This window comes from Lissotriton helveticus, chromosome 2_1 (assembly GCF_964261635.1).
Source record: "Lissotriton helveticus chromosome 2_1, aLisHel1.1, whole genome shotgun sequence".
In the NCBI taxonomy this organism is placed as follows: domain Eukaryota; kingdom Metazoa; phylum Chordata; class Amphibia; order Caudata; family Salamandridae; genus Lissotriton; species Lissotriton helveticus.
In genome coordinates this window covers 99,061,610-99,081,916 of record NC_136059.1, presented here as the reverse complement: position 1 = coordinate 99,081,916, position 20,307 = coordinate 99,061,610, and the positions used below count along the sequence as shown (strand labels likewise).

Here is a 20,307-nt window from a genome sequence, read left to right as displayed (position 1 = left end):
ACGACAGTGGAGAACTTGAAAGTGATGATGGACTCTGATCTCTCTATGAAGACACAGGTGCAGTCAGTGGCTGGAACTTGTTTTAGGATGCTAAAAATGATGAGGAATTTCTTATCGTTGTTACCAGTGGCCCACAGAAAAACAGTGGTCCAGGCCCTGATTATGTCTAGGCTGGATTATGCGAATGTACTCTACTTGGGTATCCCTGAGTACTTATTAAACCGTCTTCAGATTGTCCAGAATTCTGCCGCTAGAGCAGTGTCTATGGTGGGACCTAGAACCCACATGGCTAATCATCTGAAATCACACCACTGGTTATCAGTTAGAAACATAGTGGTCTTTAAGGCACTTTAAGGCGTTGAAAAACAGTGGGGCCCAGTACATCAGGAAAAGAATTGTGCGCTACTATCTTGCCAGGGCCCTGAGATCATCTACCCAACACTTGTTGCGAGTTCCTAAATTCAGCCGGACCAGGAGGGGCAGTCGTTCCTTCCAGGTGGTCGTGAGTAAAATATGGAACAAGCTACCGCTGTCTTTAAGGCAAGAAGGAGACCTTCGGAGCTTCCGCCGCCAGCTGAAAACCTGGCTATTTCATCAATAATTGGGAGAATATTAGTAGGTGGAAATGTTGAGCTCTCCCCCTAGGTTCTTTTGTTTAAACTCCTTAGCACCGGGACACTCCTTGGAGTAGGCGTGCCCTTGTATAAATACCCTATAACATTAACATTAACAAAATTGAAGGTGGCATTTAATTCACATGGGCTAATTGTATGTTTAGTAGAATATATTCTTGATTTCTCTTTTTGAACAACATAAATTACATCTTGCAAATAAACTAAGTCTAAAGAAGGAGACCCAACTAGACAAGGATTAGTTTAAAGTATAATTGAAAAAATAAGTGAGGGGCATATTTATAAAATGGATAGGAAAAAAACATGCTGTAGCGATACTAGTCAGAATGGAGTTCACATCTATCTATGCTTGACGAGTGTGACAGTCAACTTATCATCAGAATGCCAACAGTCCTCCTCTCGCTTGACATGGAGAAGGCTTTCGACAGAGTTGACTAGTTGTCATAGTCTGAAATCCTGGAATAGTAAGCTATGGGTGAGAGAAAGAAAACTTAAATTTTACCACTTCACGTCAGACCCGCTAGTAAAACCAAAATAAATGTAGAGCTCTTGGGCCCTAGCCCCATATTTAGAGGCATGTGTGTTATGGATGTTCTAGCTCTCCATTGTGCCGCTTCAGCAGATTTCATGAAATCCGGACATTAAGGCTGTCAATATAGCAACTGGCAGTTTCTGCGGACAACATCGAGCTTTGCCACAGAGCCAGAAATCTCACTTCCTGCTCTCCATATTGAGCAGATCGGGTATTTGAGTGTTTCTGGGTTTTAAATCCAGGGGAATGGGAGTGGCTGGCCCACAACACACTACTAGATCCGGCGTAATGGCAGCAAATTTTGTTTGGTCTGATAACCCTATAAAATACTTGGGCATTTACCTCTCACGAAGCACCAAGACCTTATACGGCCGTTATGCCCCTCCAGACACTCTTTAAGGGCTTATATTGATGGGGCTGGATGGAGACCACATGGATGCGAAAAATAGCAAATATAAAAATGTTATCTACTCTCGACTATTATATATCATACAGTCCTTACAATTGCCTTTTACCGCTTTGACCCTGACTCAGATTCATGATCAGTTGATCAAATTAGTATGGAAATGGAAAAAAACCTAGGCTCTCCTAAACCAACTTCATTCGCCCCACAGCTGAAAGAGGTTGGGAGTGCCAGATGTACGCTCAAAGGTCAAGGCGGCCCAACTCCAGCCGGTTTTAAACAGGAATCATAATCCAGATCAGGAAACATGGATTCAGGTGGAGCAAACCTACCCTACGATTCCACCCCAGCACTTGTTGTAGCTCCCTCGTGCAGCCTGGCAAGGGATGCAAATCCATCTTCAGTCCACCACATCCCCTTAGAGTATTGGTGATGGGTGACTTGATATAGAGGCTCTATGTCTTACCGATCCCCACTGACACCTATCGCGCACAACCCACACTTCCTACTGGGCATTAGACCCCATTTGTTGAACTTGGAACTCTGAGCTATGACAAATCTAGGTGTACTCCTTGAAGATGGTGCGCTAATGTTCGGTGAGATGATGAGTCACCGCTTTAAATTTACATAACACAGAGGTATTCCAACCAACCCAACTATGGCACTAGGCTATGTGGAGAAGGGATTTCAAAGAATGCATATTCAAAACTTATAAAACCCTACTCTATCTCCTTCCATTTAATCCAAATGTTTCCAAGTCTCAGTTATGAGAGCTGCCTGCCAGTGGGTCAGTGTCATGGCCACCTTGCTCACTTTAAAGAGCCTATTTTCACAACATAGGTTTCTGCAGTTTCACATTATGGAAATTTGATTTTCTGAAGCCTGTGATTGTATCATCCAAGATTATATGCCGGAGGACTGCAGTATATTCCAATGGGATCCATAGTTAGAAAGGCGGTAGTTGTGCAATTGTTTCTCAAAGTAGGCTCCTCAGATACATATCCACGCTAGTGAAGTCAGGGAGCCAAGGTAATAGCATGCACACTAAAACAAATTCTCTGAAATTAGACTTTATTCTTTTTTAAAGCTCTCCCTCATTACATTTTCTAGATAGGTGGCTACATAAATTGTTGGTGCACTCCTTTGGATCACCGAGAATACCTCAATTTAAAACAAATTGTACCCGACGCTTCTCAAATAGCAGGTCACTTATTGGGCCTCGATGTTTGACCCACAGAACGTGCCAGCTACACCATCTCAGACCCTGTGACTTGGGCAGACTGGTTTTAATCACTTTTGATATTAGAAATCCAAATTTTTGGGGAAAAGTGTTTATGCAAGATTTGGAATCAGTTTCAAAAATATCTTAGGGCCTCAGTGGATTTATCCTTTTCATGCAGATCCCTCTGAACATCTGCAAAGTACCATACAGTCTCTGTATATGAGACAGCCCCATTCAAGAGAAACGATAAAAAAAATGAGACTTTAATAAAAGGTATATGGTTTACCCCCAAAACTGAAGGGATAGAGCAGACGTTAATTTAAGAGTTACAATCCTGAGAATAAGGTCCTTTACCTAACGCAATGTAGGACACACATTCAGCTTTTAAGGAAGGAAAAATGGACATATTACTTCTTCCACATTAAAAACTCAGAAAGCCCTCCCCAACGGTTGACTAACTCCTTAATCCAATAGGTTAAAATCACAGATTATTCCTTTGCTCTACAGAATAGAATCACCTGAGTATCTTCTAAAGTGCCTAAAATCAAAGATATAGTGTTCAGGAGAAAAACTCTCAGCCCCTAAACCGGATAGCTCATTGGGAGAAAGGTCAGGGAATATATATTCTAAAATTTCAATCTATTCAACCACAGTTCTATAAAAACATAGTTTATTTTTAAAATCAACTGGTTAAAGTAAAGACTTCCCTCAACCAACAGATTCTCATCCCATTTCTCTGCTGCTAAATTCTGTTAAATTGCTTGAAAATGTTGCTACCTGGAAATTTGCGAATTTACGCATAATAATAATTTCTGTATCCTCTACAGGATGGTTTTGAGCCAGGTCTAAGAAAATAACTGGTTGTAACTTCTGTTTTGGATCTGCGGAGCATGGCAGCCACGGTGAAGCTCTAATCGTTTGACACCTTTGAACATCGGATCCCATTTAGATACTATTGCGTGGGCTGGCCACCTCCAACTGTGAGGGGTGTGAGAGGTGCAGGTCACAGCTCTGCAATGGATCCATTCATTTTTGCAAAAGAGATTGCAGTTTGCACAAGTAGGCTCCTTCACCTCTAAGTACTGACCAGTCCTTTCGGGAGTCCCCCAGACATCCTCGTTCTCCCACCTCCTAGTCAAAACTTAGACGACACTGTGCACTCGTAAGTGGAGTGATTTTGATTTCTCCTTTTTCATGACTGCGGATTATACCTAGATTTTGTTGGACAATAGGGAGGGTCTGGGAATGCCAGCAGTATTGTGCCACATGCAACTGTACAGTGGTCGATGAACAAATAATGCTTGATGTGGAAACCCTTGAAATCAAAGATCCTATTCACTCACAACCCATCAATTATTTAGGATTTTATCTTTGGATGAGCTCCATGGAAACTTGACCTACCCAAGATAGGAAGTTGCTAGTATTGATTTATGCTAATCTTTCCTTGGCTAACTGAGTTGCCGCTGACTCAAAAAGCTGGTTTTCCCATCTGCCTACTTTGCCTCACACAAAAATTTCATGCTGAACGAGTTTATGCCTGGGTTTCTGCAATTCAATCTATTTTGGGTTGCCCACAAAATCACTAGATTGTTTACAGGTTCCACAGATGTTGTTAGAGCCTTGCCCAGGTTAAAGAACTGGGACTCACTTTCAATCATGTAAAACAAATCTATTGACTTGTTTTAAAGAAAATGTTTATTTTTAAATCCTTGTGCGTTATGCACTAGATTTATTACAGTTCTTTCCATACATTCCTGTAGTCCTGGCTAAATATCTAAAAACCAAGGCACAGCTTGTGCTCTTCCAAAAATCTTCTCTTCCTAAACCTGAAGGTCAGACTTGCAGATGAGAAAATAGAGCTTTCAAAGATTGTTGATGTAAATTATGGAACGTTGTGCCATGGACTGAAAAATAGAATCTGATCATCTGAGTTTTGGACCAGTTTTTTCGATATAACATTCCTCTAAAGCTATGCAGAGAGGTTGGTTTAAAATCAAGTTCCTAGCAGTAGATTTAGATTTATTACCAATTGACATTTTTTATTCTGCCAAAGACAGCATACAAAGCTTTGACACCAATGGGTGGTATGGTGGTTTTGGGGGGATGGGTCAGAAATTAAACAGAAACAATCTCTGGCCAGGGAGGACTTGCCAGGTGAATGACAGAATACTTTATGCTTAAAAGAATGGCATGTACCCCTTCCAACACACAGAACCACAACATAAAGTGGACTGTGAGGGGTCTTGTTTGCCCTTTGCCCTCCTCGTCAGCAATAGTTTGAATAAATAAAGTGCACAGTGCAAGGCAGGTAGCTCTTTTTAAGCCATTCTGTGACGATCTGATGCTGATTGGCAGGAAAGGATGGAACCTGATGTTCATAATGCCAACCTTCGTCTAGCAGAGGCTTGCTTGAATGAATGACTATTAACCCCTTTTGCCCCGCACAGCAGCTTATCTCTTCATCCTGACGTCCCTCCTCCCTAGAAGGGTTAGTTACTTACCTGTAATCCTAGTTCTCTTCCAGGGGTATCCTCATCAAAGTCATAGGCATTAGAATATTCCCGCGCATGGGCGGGAATATTCTAATGCTTATGACTATTGATGAGGATCCCCTGGAAGAGAACCACAGAGTCCAACTAAAGTGCACCGTGCAAGATCCATGTGCGACCACGTCCCTCGAACAAACCCACCAACAACAGCAGTCCGAATAACCCCTCCCCCCGAAGAGCTCTAGATATTTGTACATAGTTTACCCCCATCGCTGTAACACTGCCCTGCGCCAGAACTACATGTTTGAGTGCCTGGCTCTCGTGGGGGTAACATGGGTACCCATATGCAATCGACGAAAAGCATGTATTACCAGAACACAGACTACAAAACACAGGCTTCCAAAACCTTGTTCGGACATAATTATTTCCCGACAGTGATCTTGATCTGTACCTTATACCCCCAAATAAAGCCCCTTTCTCCCAAATATGGAAGAACTGGAGTTAGCTGACCAATATAACTCAATGCTAAAATATGTAAGAAGTTAATATGTCTAGATTTATTAATTCTATATCATTGGAATTTTTGCCATGATAAATGTGAGCGAGGTTGTGCTACTGGCAGTGTTTGTTTTGGAGTCAACATTCTTGCAAATGATAGGAGAGCGACCCCTGACCTTGCCAGGTAGGTCGCTACCCCCCCCCCGCTCTGCAGCTGCGCCAGCCCTTCTGCCTGACCCTTGCTCCTGCTGCCCATTCCTGGGTGCCGTTTTTTGCCTCCCGCCTCCAAGCTACTCTTCCCTCCCAGCTCCCTCTAAATGGAGGCAGCTTCTCGACCGCGCAGCGGACGCCCCGCTGGCGCGCCAAAGGCGTGCCTAAGGCAAGCCAGTCTGCGCCTGGACCGCGCCCAGCGCTAGAACCCCTGGACCCCGCGAACGCCACAACACCAGACTCCACTACGACGCCAGCACCCTCCACGCAATCAACGCCGGCCGAAACCACACCTGCTTCCAGGCCTCTCCGAAACTGACCCACGGACCCTTCTCCTGCCGCACCTGCAGCTTCACCTGCGACAGAAACAACAAACCTCCAAGGACTGGACCCAACCACCTCCGCTGCATACTCCTCAACACCCGCTCCGCACGCAAACACGCCGTCGAGCTCTGGGATCTGCTCGACAACTCCGCCCCAGACGTGGCCTTCCTGACCGAGACCTGGTGGAACGACTCCTCGGCACCAGACATCGCCATAGCCATCCCAGACGGCTACAAGATCACCCGCAGGGAGCGCGCCAACGGAACCGGAGGAGGAATAGCCATCGTCCACAAGTCCACCCTCAAGGTCACTACCAACGCAGACGACACCCTCAACGCCGCCAAACACCTGCACTTCCGGATCCACACCGACCCCAACACCACCCTCAGAGGAACACTCATCTACAGACTCCCAGGACCCTGGGCTCAGTTCAGCGACTCCATCGCCGACCTCGCCAGCACCCACACACTCGCCTCCACGGACTACATCCTCCTCGGGGACATGAACTTCCACCTCGAGAACAATAACTATGCCAACTCCGCCACCCTGATCGACAACCTCGTCAACCTCGGCCTCAGACAACTCGTCACCGCACCCACCTATGCTGCCGGCCACACACTGGACCCCGTCTTCTCCACAGGCACCCATGTCGCCTTCAACCACACCACTGATCTCCACTGGACCGACCACCGCTGCATCCATTTCACCTTCAAGAAACCAACCATGCACCACCACACCCAACACCTGCCTCGCCGCTGCTGGAGCAAAGTCACCGAAGACCGGCTGATCACCGCCCTCGCCCAGAACCCACCCACCGACCCCACCAACCCAGACGCCGCAGCCCGCAACCTCAGACAGTGGATCGACGACTGCGCCAACACCCTCGCCCCGCTCAAGAAACCCTCCAACAACCACACCAGCAAGAGAGCCACCAGGTTCACCAACGAACTCCAGACCTCCAAGCGTGCATGCTGGAAACTTGAGAAAATATGGCTCCACGAACGCACACCGCACAACCACGCAGCCCACAAGGATGCCACCCGAAGACATCACCACCTCATCAGATCAGCCAAAAGATCCTCCTTCAAAGTTCGCCTGGATAACAACGCACACGACAGCAAAGAGCTCTTTAGCATCGTAAAGGAACCCTCCAACCCCAGTGCCAACACCAACAACATCCTGCCCTCTCAAGAACTGTGCGACTTACTAGCCACCTTCTTCCACCGCAAGCTCGCTGATATCTACAACAGCTTTAACACCATGACCGCCCCGACTACGCCAGACTCCACCTCCCCTGTGAACAGTGCCATCCACCTGACCTCCTGGTCCAACGTCAACGACGACGAGACACGCAAGGTCATGAACTCCATCCACTCAGGATCTCCGTAAGACCCATGCCCACACCACGTATTCAACAAAGCAGACACAGCCATCGCACCCCAACTACGGGAGGTCATCAACATCTCCTTCAAAACATCGACATTCCCGGAGAGCTGGAAACACGCCAAAATCAATGCCCTCCTCAAGAAGCCCAAGGCGGACCCCAAGGACCTCAAGAACTTCCGGCCCTTCTCCCTGCTTCCATTCCTGGCAAATGTCATCGAAAAAATCGTCAACAGACAGTTGGCCCGCCACCTGGAAGACAACAACTTCTTGGACCCTTCCCAGTCCAGATTCAGATGAAACCACAGCACCAAGACAGCCCTCATCACAGCCACACACGGCATCAGGTGCCAACTAGACAACGGCGAAACATCAGCCCTCATCCTCGTAGACCGATCGACCGCCTTCGACACGGTCTGCCATCGCACTCTAAAGACATGCCTCTTAGAAGCCGGAATCCAAGAGAAGGCCCTTGACTGGACCACGTCCTTCCTCTCCGGTAGAAACCAGGGCGTCCACCTCCCATCCTTCCGATCAGAAGCCACTGAAATCATCTGCGGCGTCCCCCAGGGCTCATCCCACAGCCTGACACTGTTCAACATCTACATGGCCCCCCTCGCACAAGTGGCCCGCCTTCACGACCTCAACATCATCTTTTACGCTGGACCAGCCTACCTGAACAGCAGACTCAGCTTCTACACCCCCACCCGCCAGCTCCGCTCTGCCAGCCTCGCCTCTATCCTCCGCATCCAATGAACGACATCCGGCGGAAGATCCTTTCCCTACCTCACCGCCAAAACCTGGAACACCCTCCCTACCCACATACGGCAGACCCAAGACCTACTCACCTTCAGAAGACTCCTCAAGACCTGGCTCTTCGAGCAGTGGCAGCACCCCCCTCCCCTCAGCGCCTTGAGACCCTCACTGGTTTGTAGTGCGCTCTGAAAGTACTATGATTGATTGATTGATATGACTGTCAGCTTTTTTCATGCCATTAATAAATCAGAAGTAGATTTTTGACAAACTCTTTCTTATATCTTACCACATCTCTGGAATGACCAGCGGACAGAAGCTTCCTCTTACTGCCATTATGTGGATGCGTTTCGGACCTTCGGAATGAGAGGTTACAGACCTTCTCCTGGCTGTTGCCTGCAGAGTAGGTGTCAATGCTGTAGGTCTCCTCTCCAAGCATTACATAACCACTGAAATAACAAACAAAGCACTGTTTATCCGCTTGTCGTTTTCTTGACACAGCTGACCACAAATACTAGGATTACCAAATGTAAGAAGACCACTCCGGCACTGGGACATCCGCTAACCTAGCATTCCGCTCTCAAAGCCCGGTCTGATCTACTTTGAAGGGGAATTTGCTGGTGTTCATTAAGGTTATGATTTGCAGAATACAGTATAGCATGGACACATCATCTGCAAAATGTTTAAAAGTGAAATATATATGTTATAATCTTTCCTGAATATTGTTTCCAAATGGGTTTAGGTTCATCGTAAGCAACAAAGAAACATATTTAAAAATTCACACTAGAGACAAAGCCTTAAAAAAATAATAATAAAAAAAAAAGAACATGACAAACTGAATGAACTTAATACATTTTAATATAAACTGTATCACAACGAGAATGTGCAGTTTCTGCTATGAGGGGGCGGGGGGGGTTCTTGCTGAAGCATCTTCCATCCCTAATTGGTCTGATGTTCAGTTGAGCTCTTCTTCAATGGAATTATAGTATGTGTAAAGTTCAGAATTTCCTTTTATTCTGTTGGAATTTTAGCATTAGAATGTGTGTCAATAAGGATTCTCCTTTAGCCTGTGTGCATCTGGGTATCCCACTCGTGTTGGCTTCAGAATTAAATCTTCATTTCTTCACTAGTTGCCGTCATCTCTCAAATCGCGAAATCATTTTTAATGAGATGAATATAAATTGTTGATCTTTTGTTATCCTGATTTTGAAACTATTCCCATATGTTTTGCAGCCTCTAATGAACTGACATGGCAGTTTAGGTTGGACTGTTCCTATTGGATCAGGACCAAAGCTGATTTGCATATATCTGGTCCCTTTCTGAAAAATGAAATTGCATACTCGGCAAAAAAAAAAAAAAAAAATCGAAATGGATTGCAGTCCAGAGTAATTTTTTGTGGCGAACAGTGCTTCAAGTAAACCACCCAATACTTTTTGTGTTGCTCAGTGCGATGCCCTAAGTGTGACAGGTTTGCCCAGAAGTGGGTTCTGTGCTCCTTGTGCACCATGGCTCACGCTGCTCCCTGCTTGCGAGACTTGACAAGGCGAGAATTGGTCTGCGGTTGGCTTGAGTTCTTGTGCAAAGAAGACCTGGCCTGGCAGCTCCGGCTGCCCTGCTGATTAGTACCAAAGCTGATCTGGCTGGTTCATGTCTGTGGTGGCATGGTGGGCAAAAATAATGAACTGGAATGTGGCCCCAAGTGAAAACCCTTGGCTAAATTAACTCAAGCATTCAACCCAACCCTTTTTTCTGGTCTTTTATCAAGACACCCACCAGACCAATGTGGACAGGATAAGTGTGTGACAAACGATCAGCCCTTTCATGTCATCATGGTTGAAAGGTGCTTGATGACATGTCCACTACCCTACATTTTGATGAATTGACGTCCATGAACACAAACCACAAAGATTTAAAAAAGTGTCCGGGACGTCAGTGGAAGTTCAAATATCCACCCAGTACAACAAAGTAGGAACTGAGAGGATTTACACCCTTCTACTTAGTTTTTAAAAGAAGCCATTTGGGCCAGCTTGCATTTAAAAAACTTTCCGTGACGGCTCTGAGATGAAGAGAACTAACGGTGATTATTAAGATGTATAATGTTAGTTTTTCCCAAAATCACAACACATAGGTTCCATGGGTTTTTGAACTCAGAAATAAATGAGGGATGTCAAATTGAAAGTAAGCAGTGTGCAAACCCTAGTTTTCTGTTAAATAGAGGTTAGATTGAAACGTTCTATAGTTACTAAGTAGTAAAGTCCCTTAAAAATATGAACTTTTACTATGAGAACAGAAATTTCAAATGGCAAGGGCACGCTCACATTTGTGTTTGTTGTTAGCTTAACTCCTTCGACGCTGATGACGAAACCGCTCCGTAATCAGCCGCGGGCGCGCTGTGCTGATGACGGAGCGGTTCCGTCATGGCCCGCCCGACGCACCTGTGCGGCGCTGATTTCGCGCCTGCACGGCGCGTTCTATTGAGCGGGCGGGGCCATGACGGAACCGCTCCGTCATCAGCACAGCTCACCTGAGGCTGGTGACGGAGCGGTTCCATCACCAGCGTGTGAGCGCCGCGCGGCCCCCCCAACCCCCTTAGCGCTGCGGCGGAATAGCCACCGCAGCGAAGGTGTTAATTGGAATTTTATAGTTAACTGGTGCCATATTACATATAGTGCCGTGGGGGTGCAACAGATGTGTGTGCACCCTTTTTTATACCACTGAAACTGCTAGGCCGTTTTCAAAAGCATATACATGTTCAGTAGCATAATCTGTATAAATGTACCTTGCCCAAAAGCACAGCACAGTTTAAAAGGATACTACTTAATTGTTTTAATATGCATAAGAGAATAAAGCTCTGTATCACCTACCACAAACCTCGATTAACCAGAAGATGGCGACTTAAGGCCCAACAAGGCAACTCTAGACAGCCACCTCCTGCACCACTTCATGGGATGACCATATTGGCCCTAAAAGTAGCAAATGTGGCCCAGTTTCCAGGAGGGCAAGCAGCCAAATGCCATTTTGCCGAATCAACAATAATCCTAGCATGAGGCCTGATGACTGTACACCTAGAAAATAACTCTATGACGTGTGACCGAAGCAGGTGAAGTGAAATATTAACACAAAGAGGAAAAGCCTGAGGTTGCGTTTGATGGTTAATGAAAATCCTCCAATTTCAGGAGGAACTTCTAATCTATAGAGATTAATTTCCCTTCTTATGCAGTCTAAAGGATTCTGAAATGTTATCATATTTTTTATCTATGTCGAAATTTCCTTTAAAAATTGGAGGATTTTGAGTAACCACCAAAAAAGCAATTCAGTCACTGGATTTTTATCCATGTGTGGTAGATTTAGAGAAAGAGAGACAGTGCGCGAGGAGTGTGGATGTGTTTTTACACAGATTCAACATTCTTACCTGAGGCCATGGCAAGTGCAGGCAGAAACATAGGAATCCGCGAGCCCTTCCACAGAGCCAGTGTAGCAGCAATGATCCTGAAAAGAGAGAAGAAACGAGTAAGACAAGCAAAAAACATAAACAGGACATGCAGATATTTTCACCTTTAGTTACATTTGTATCGTTAATCACACTTTCTAAAGGGGTGCGGCTCTATTTCTCAAAGACTCAAGATATAGAACCTTAAAGGAACCCTGACATTGTGGGTCTGATTCACAAAGGGCCTCTGCACCAACTACAGAGGCCCCGCCGTCGTGGGGGGTCCTCTGCAATGAAAAACTGCAATGCGGAGGCCCTGCCACATGTGCAGGTCTTCCGCCACGCGTGCGGGGACTCCTATACGTCTGCGGGCCCTCCGCTACGAGTGTGGAGTCCCTTTGTTAATCTGCCCCTCAGTGTTCAGCTGAAAAAAATCATCTAATTTACCCAGCTGAACTAGCAGAAGTATGGACAGGTCTGGAGCACTCTAACACTTGTGCCTCATGGACCCACAACTCTGGAATGTAAACAACCTCCAGCCTCTGCCGCAGGTGAGTGTAGGGAACAACAGCCAGGCAGCTGTGGTCGTCTCTCAAAGCTCAGCAGACACTGCTGACACTATCCAGCCATGCCAGCTGATCTCTCACAACAGGACACCTTTCCTCTCCACTTGCTGCTGATGTACACTGTATGCTGGTTGGGCTCTGCCTACTGATATTTGCTTGCCTCTAGTTCTAAACGAAAAGCAAAACTACAAGTCCCAGAAACCAAAGTGATGGTAGCTCAAAGACCAGAACTGGCAGAAGGTGGCCCTCAGGAAATAGAACTGCAAGCGGCCACAAGTCTGATGTAATATAATGTAATGTAAATTTATTTTAAAACTATCTTTGCGTTAGTGAAGGATCTGACCAAGGCCCCGGAAGGTCCAGGTAATTTGATAGCATCTGATGCACAGTGTGAAGAGCTGTCCTGTTTCTTCCTGGACAAAATAAAAGGGATTTACAACTCTCTACACTCTGTCGGCCATACTACGGCTCCTGGCCCTACTTTAGGTCCTAGTTCTTCTCTGTGCCCGCTTCAAACTTTACCACCTATTGAACTGATAGAGATGAAATCTCTGGCCTCCAGGATTAAGTCGGGCTCCCCGGATGATCCAGTTAAACCTGATCTATTTAGAGCCCTCCAGGAGACCATCTTGTGGGAGGGGCTAATGCTGATTAATAACTCTCTTCAGTCAGCAGTCGTCCCCAAATCCTGGAAACATGCCAAGGTAGTTCCCCTCCGAAGAAGCCAACGCTAGACCCCACTAGGCCGGAGAGTTACCGGCCGATTTCCCTACTTCCGTATCTTGCTAAGATTATGGAAGCTCATGTGAACTCCATTCTGACTACTCATCTGGAGTCCAATGGAATTCTGGATGAGTCTCAGAATGGTTTCCGTGCCAAACACAGTACGGAATCGTCTCTTTTGTCGGTCACGGAACATCTAAGGGAGATGCAGGACAAGGGCGAGACGTCGTTTGTGATTCTGCTGGACCTGAGTGCGGCCTTTGACACGATCTCCCACAGGATCTTGTTAGAGCGACTGTGGGAGATCGGAGTCAGAGGGAGTGCCTTGGATTGGTTCGTGTCTTTTCTATCAGACCGTTCCTTTCAGGTGCATGCCCCGCCGTTCTCATCCAGTAGGCATCCTGTGGAGTGTGGGGTTCCGCAGGGCTCTGCGCTCAGCCCCACATTGTTTAATGTGTATGTCCGCCCCCTGGCTGTGTTGGCTCGAGATCGCGGAATTAGGCTGGTATCGTATGCTGACGATACTCAGCTTGTTTTCACTATCTCCAAGGGCATTGAGCTAGACCAATTCAAATTCCAGGAGGACATCTTGGCCATCTTGGCCATCTCTAACTGGCTATCCCAGAACTGTCTCCAGTTAAACTCCTCCAAAACAGAGGTACTTGTCATAGGCAAGGAAACTCAGAGTTGGAGCCATCATTGGTGGCCCTCCATATTAGGACCTCCACCTATTCCTAAGGAGGTAGTAAAAAATCTGGGTGTGATGTTGGACAGCTCGCTCTCTTTAGAGTCACATGCCAAAAAAGTGGTGGGCACATGCTATGGCCGCTTGCGTGCTCTTAAACCCATTCTTGGCTTCTTTGAGCCTCCCACTCGTCAGGTCATAGTCCAGGCGGTAGTCTTATCCCATCGAGACTACTGCAATGCTCTCATGCTGGGCTCTAACCTGACAGTGATTAACAGACTACAGAGAGCTCAGAATGCGGCTGCCCGTACTCTGTTTGCCTTGCCTAAACCTGCCATATCTCCCCGATTCTTAGACGCTTGCACTGGTTGCCTATAAAACAGCGCATCCAATTTAAAACTTTATGCATTACTCACAGAATCCTGTATGGCTGCGGTCCACGAATTCTGCAGGGACTTTGTACTCTTTAAGCCCCCACATGCACTCTCCGCTCAGCGGATCTATCTCTTGCTGGCACAATCAAAATCCGAAGAAGTAGAGCTGGGGGCCGCTCTTTCAGATACCTAGCCCGATGCTATGCAATTCGATACCCCTAAAAGCTCGGGCTACCACGAATCACATGCTCTTCAGAAAACAGATTAAAACCTGGCTGTTCTCCTCTATCTAGCTTTCTCTCACTGGCCGTGTTCTTGCATTTCTTGTTATGTCCATAAGCGCTGGGACGCCCCGTGCTGGGGTAGCCATGCGCTATATAAGCAAAATTAACATAACATATAGCGCAGCTACCACTCCAAAGAGCATCTTAGCGCTCAGAGACAGCCAGGCAGCTGGATATGCACTGGACCAACAGCTCCACTGGGGATACCGATCAGTTCATATTAGCCTATTACACAGTGTGTCTGGTAGACTAAAAATCCAAGTTTTTAGTGATTTCCTAAACACTAATTCTGAGGAGATTAGGCGAAGGGGCTGATGGGTTTATTAGTTAAATACTTGAGACACTGGATAACCCATATGCATAACACTTCTGCCAAGAAGGCCCCTTGCTGTCGGCTTTGTCCTTTTAGGTCTGGCTTGACTGTGAAACTTTCACTTTATGTTATGAGATCTACAGAAAAAGAGCATTACATCCAGGTTGGAGAACTGCATTATTTTGTATCGGGGTATCTTCCAATTGTGTCTGACTAGACTTCAACGTATGCAGAACATGGCAACCTGGACACGGCTGACAGTAAAACAGAGAATTGACTTTAAGGCTCTCTGCTTTTGTTATATCGCGCTTTTTGGCCGAGGCCCTACCTATGTGCAGGGTATCATCACTCCTTATGTGCCAAATAGAACTCGGAGATCGGCTGTGGGGGAACTGGCTGGTATTGCTGCCGTGGAAAGGCATACGGTCTTTGCTTTGGGGGCCCGTTGTGGGCCCCCAGGGTGAAGGCTTGGTGGGGTGTGCAAATGGGGGGTAGGTACCCCCTGCAGTTGCATGAACAATGCAGCAGGCACCGCGCGGTGCCTGCCGCTTTGTGCATGCAAATGCACAGCATGCATTTTTAACTTTGCGGAGGGTGCTGCTTAAAGCAGCACCCGCCGCAATGTTAAATATGCGGGATTTGACCGCCAGGATGGCGATCACATCCTAATTCCAACGGAGGGCACGCCGCTGCCTCTGTGGACGGTCCCTCCACCTCGGGGGTGGCGGACGGACGCAGGTCCATCCGCCATCATAATCGACCCAAAAGTGTGCAGCCCTTCAAAAATAGTGCTTGTATTGCACTTTGTGCTTTGCGGGCAACCTTATGCTCCATACAGTAGGCTTGAGTTGACCATCATTGTTTAAATCGTTTATATTAACATTTTGCACATTGTTAATAAAACAAAGTCTGAGCAGTGCTCATGTAGCAAGTGGGAGAAGAAAGAAAAGCGAGTGTCAATAGCACGATGCACAATACCCAATATTAACAGGAAAAACCAAGATGCAAGTTATGGCGAGTATTTCCAACCATGAGTCAACATCCCAGGGAGGATAGAGTAGTGCTGGCGAGTCACGGCACATAGTAGCATGTAAACGATTCAGGTATAGTGCAGTTCGAACCCAACTGGGCACATAGGGCACAACAAAATGAGGACAACATAAGGAAGGGTAGGGTGGAGTCGCCTTAGACCTGCCGTGTCTTGAGTTGACTATCATAACAATCCTAAGATTAACCCTTTCCGTGCTGATGACGGAACCGCTCCGTCATCAGCGGCGGTGGCGCTGTGCTGATGACGGAGAGGGTCCATCATGGCCCGCCCGACGCGCATGCGCGGCGCGTTTTATTAAGCGGGCGGGGCCATGACGTAAAAGCTCCGTCATGAGCACAGCTCAACCGCGGCTGGTGACGGAGCGGTTCCGTCACCAGCATGGGCGCGCCGCGCACCCCCCCGTCCCCTTAGCGCTGCGGCGGAATAGCCGCCGCAGTGATGAGGCTAAGGCTGATCTGTTAATTATCAAATGTAAGGATAAGTGCCAGACTGCATTCTGAGATGTTCATGAATATCTGAACTCACCAGTGACTGAAGAGGCACTTTAAGTTATAAGCCAGAACAATTAGCACTGCCAATGCTTGTCCATAAATAGATCTGGACAGGGTTTTATATTTGAAAATCTTTGTACAGTCACCGCCGGTGGGCACTGCAGCAGCTTGAGCAATGTCAACACAATGGCAATGACACCATCTCTGCTCAAAGAGAGGTTCTTGTTACATTTGTGTAGATTTTCATATCCTATACCTCAATTTTTTTCTGGGCACCACCGACGACCACAAAGAACATGTAACCCAGGCGTCAAATCTTGTCACTTTTTGGTTGTGTTCAGCCAACAAGATGGTTAGCACCTTAAGAACTGCAAAACCTCCATTCACACAGAACAATGTCTAGATTCAGAAGGTACTGGGTTTTCTCTTCTAGAGACAAGGTTACATTGAGAACAGAAGGGTTCAGATCTATCCTGGGGCAGGGGTGGCTAATTCCATATTATGATCCCATTCCCTGATGAGACACATTCAAGAGACTTAAGCTCAGATCTTACAGGGCTTGGTAGAAGAGGGCCTGGCGGTCTCCCTCAAAGTACAGGAATCCAGTGCACTCTGTGGATATTCCACAGTTGTTAGGTTAGGTTATTCATGGTTTACCTTTACATGATTCGGACATAGTAAAGCTCCAGTTCTCTCACACTTCCATGAAATACGGGGGTTAGTTGTGCCTTCCACATACTCTTCTGAACTTGTGGCTCGGGTGTAAGTGGTGAAGCTAAAATGGGGAAGTGTAAACATAATCCACATTTTCACATCTCTTGTCGAGGAAGGAAAACGGTGTTCATTAAAAATCTTTTTCCAAGAAAATCCAAAAGGAATAAAAGGATATTTCTAATGTCGTCACTTTCTTAACCTTGTGCATAGCAGTCATTCTATTGCACAGGGATAGATGGTGGTTTCAAACAAGGATTGCAGATTCACAAACTTGTTTACGTGGGTCCTACTATCTATTTTAGCCCAAGCACTGACCTTCCTAGTGGCACATGAACCCAGGAACACCAATTTTTCATCCGGTTGTAAGGCCTTGCATTCGCCAACAAAAACATCGTTCCGGTCTCAGACTGGTGCACCTGCCATTCCTTTAAACCTAAAAATAAAATTAATACTTGTATAGTGCACTACTCACCCGCAAGGGTCTCAAGGCGCTTGTACGAATACCGCTGTGGAACCCATCCTGGCTTTCCCTGTGAGGTGTCGACTCCTGGGCACCCCCAAGGTGGAGGCCAGGCATCCTTAGCGTTGTGGAGGCCGTTGTGGAGATTAAGCAAGCTATTGCCCAGAGTTGCAGAGTGGGACTCCATGATTGGAATAGGCACCGAGGCGAGAATTATCAGGTCCGTGGAATTTTGAGCCCAAGACCCGCCGAGGCGGGGAATTGAACCCTGGTCCCGGGCTAGACCTCTGCATCAGGGTCTGCCGCTCTAACCATTGAGCCACACCTGCGACCTATAGCAACAAACATATTTTTCTGGCTGCATAATAGTTGCTATATTGTATTTCTAGCACTTGTTGTTTATTTGTCAAGATTTAGATGTTGATGGCCTGGTTTACACTTCAATAACAGTAGAGATACAACATTTACATAGCAACACAATGGGAGTGTGTGTGTGGTGCAGAATCCAGCAGTGCAAATTCAATTTTCTTATATGTGACACACCTACCTTATGATGACGTGGCTGGGTGATGAGTGTCCCATCCTCCAGATAATGCGATTCAGTGAAGTCTCTGGTGAGCAGCTCCCTACAAACAGGGAGAAAGCAGACCAGCGCCCATGAGTAACGAGGGGCCTTTCATGGCATGAGACCCCTCTGCATGCTTTGAGGGGACACAGGCTCAGTTCAAAAGATGCATTGGAGGTGACATCACAGCCACTTCATTCTCCACCCCTAAAGGGACTTCACAGGGGGAGACATCACCTGATCTGCATTGCTCCCTTGGTCATTATATATGCATATTCACTAGAGAAAAAGCCTTTATTCAAAGTTGAGTAAAGATTTGTTAGGTGGACACAGCTGCAACTGAAAGGTCAAGGTAGTAACTTAACCTCAACTCCTACTTAAATATATAGAGACACTCTTGTTGAAAATCAAAACCCAAAACATTGAAATTCCCTAGTTCTGCTGGTCACATCCCTATGCCTCTGCGCCTCACACCGTCTATGCCCTGGTGATAACAGTCTTGTGGCAGAGAGGATGGATGAAGGCCTTGATATGTTTTGAGCACTGGGTTGGTGAAGATACAGACACCAAAGGTAAATATTAAGAGATGCATCTATGTAGAGTAGGCAGACAGCAGTAGAGGCACACTGAAGAGGAATAGAAAGAGAAAAAGACCCATCAAAAGTAAGGAATACACACAGGCAGTAAGATACACAATGGAGACAGAAAGAGGAGGCAGCACACAAAGTGTAGCAGAAAGAAAGAGTGATATCTCAAGGCACAGAGATGGCACAGACAATCAGAGAGAGAGAGAGAGAAAGTGCAGGGTGTGAGTGCATATCTGCATGAGCATGCATGGAAGTGCTTGTGTATGAGGGTTGCAGCAAGCACCTACCTCTGGGTAAATAGGGGCCTGTACATAATGGGGGTAATTCTTAGCAAGCTGTTGTAATCCTTAGCGTAAAGATTGGCCCCGGTGGTGTTCCTCGTGGCATAATTGTATTGGCTCTTGGCAAAATGTGGGCATCAGTGGCATGATGTCCAACCCTGATCATGTTAGCCCTGGCATAATGTTATTAAATGCTGGGCAGGAGAGGCATGACAACCACCAAAGCTAATGCTGGCCATGGCATAATGATGCTAAGTCTTGGCTTGGCATACTATAAGCCTTCCTAGTAGGAAATTCCTTCTGATAAACTGCTTTGTTGTGCAGATTTGAGGCCCAGAATAAGTCCTGATTCCTGACCCATAGTGGACATCAATGGCATGAAAATGCCCACGCTTGGTATACTGCCGACCCTGGCATAATAGTGGTACCTCTTGACATACTGTGGGTATTCAAGACATAATATGGTTGCTATATGGAGACGCAAGGCAGAATCTATGAGTGACAGTAGTACGTGTGAATACTTAAAAAAAACAAATATAAGTTTTATTGAAAATGATACAAAAACTGCAAGAATATTTTGAGATGAACTTCCTATTCGCAGATTTCCTATCATGTTTATGGCCTTGTATGGGTTTTGAAAACGCAGCTCTGGCCACTTGGGATCAAGGTCGTCACCACTGGGATCAGCGGGGTTCTGCTGCTTTGATTTTATTAGACGATCTGTCTGTGGCTTTTGATACCACTGACCATGGTTTGTTTGGGCCAGCAACTGGGAATTGATAGAAAGGCCTTGGACTGGATTTGCTATTGTCTCGAGAGGTCCACCCAGCGGGAACACATGGGCACTTGTCATCTTCTCCACGAAGATTGCTGTGGAGAATCCACCGGGGATCCGTGCTTTCGACCTTGCTATTCGAAGCTTATGTGGTCTCCGGTGCCCATATCTTTTCGGCCGTGGTCTGGAGCATTGACCAAACAGCTTCAAGTAGTAATACTCCCGAGGCTTGTTTTCTGCTCAGTGGTGCATGGGAATAATCCCTAGACATAAATTGAGGTTATGCAAGAGGTACAAATTTGGACCTCACGATTACATTTGGATCGAGAAAATTTCGATCATATATTCTAGGTGTTCGATTCAGTTGGGCTAAAAACCAAGGAACAATTTAAAATCAGAGTACTATGCGAGGTGTGGAAAGCCATTCCTGGTTCCTCTCCGCCTTATCTTTGCAACCAGTTTAACTTCCTTCAGTACTCAAAGCTCTTACATTTCTCAAACGACTAAATTGGTTCTGCCTAAAGGAGGATAACATAAATCAGGAGGTAAGTTACTGAGAGTA

At 46.4% G+C, this 20,307-nt stretch overlaps 1 protein-coding gene across 1 annotated transcript in view; it reads right to left on the bottom strand.

Annotated features, from left to right (window-relative positions):
* The window catches only part of LOC144819229 (snake venom metalloproteinase BjussuMP-2-like), a 183,682-nt gene that overhangs the window by 29,476 nt on the left and 133,899 nt on the right, over window positions 1-20,307 (bottom strand). The window contains exons 4-6 of the mRNA XM_078677197.1: window positions 18,085-18,163; window positions 11,859-11,935; window positions 8,736-8,895 (exon numbers count right to left, since the gene is read on the bottom strand). Of these exons, the coding sequence (XP_078533323.1) occupies window positions 8,736-8,895; window positions 11,859-11,935; window positions 18,085-18,163 (316 nt within the window). The remainder of the gene's footprint in view (window positions 1-8,735; window positions 8,896-11,858; window positions 11,936-18,084; window positions 18,164-20,307) is intronic.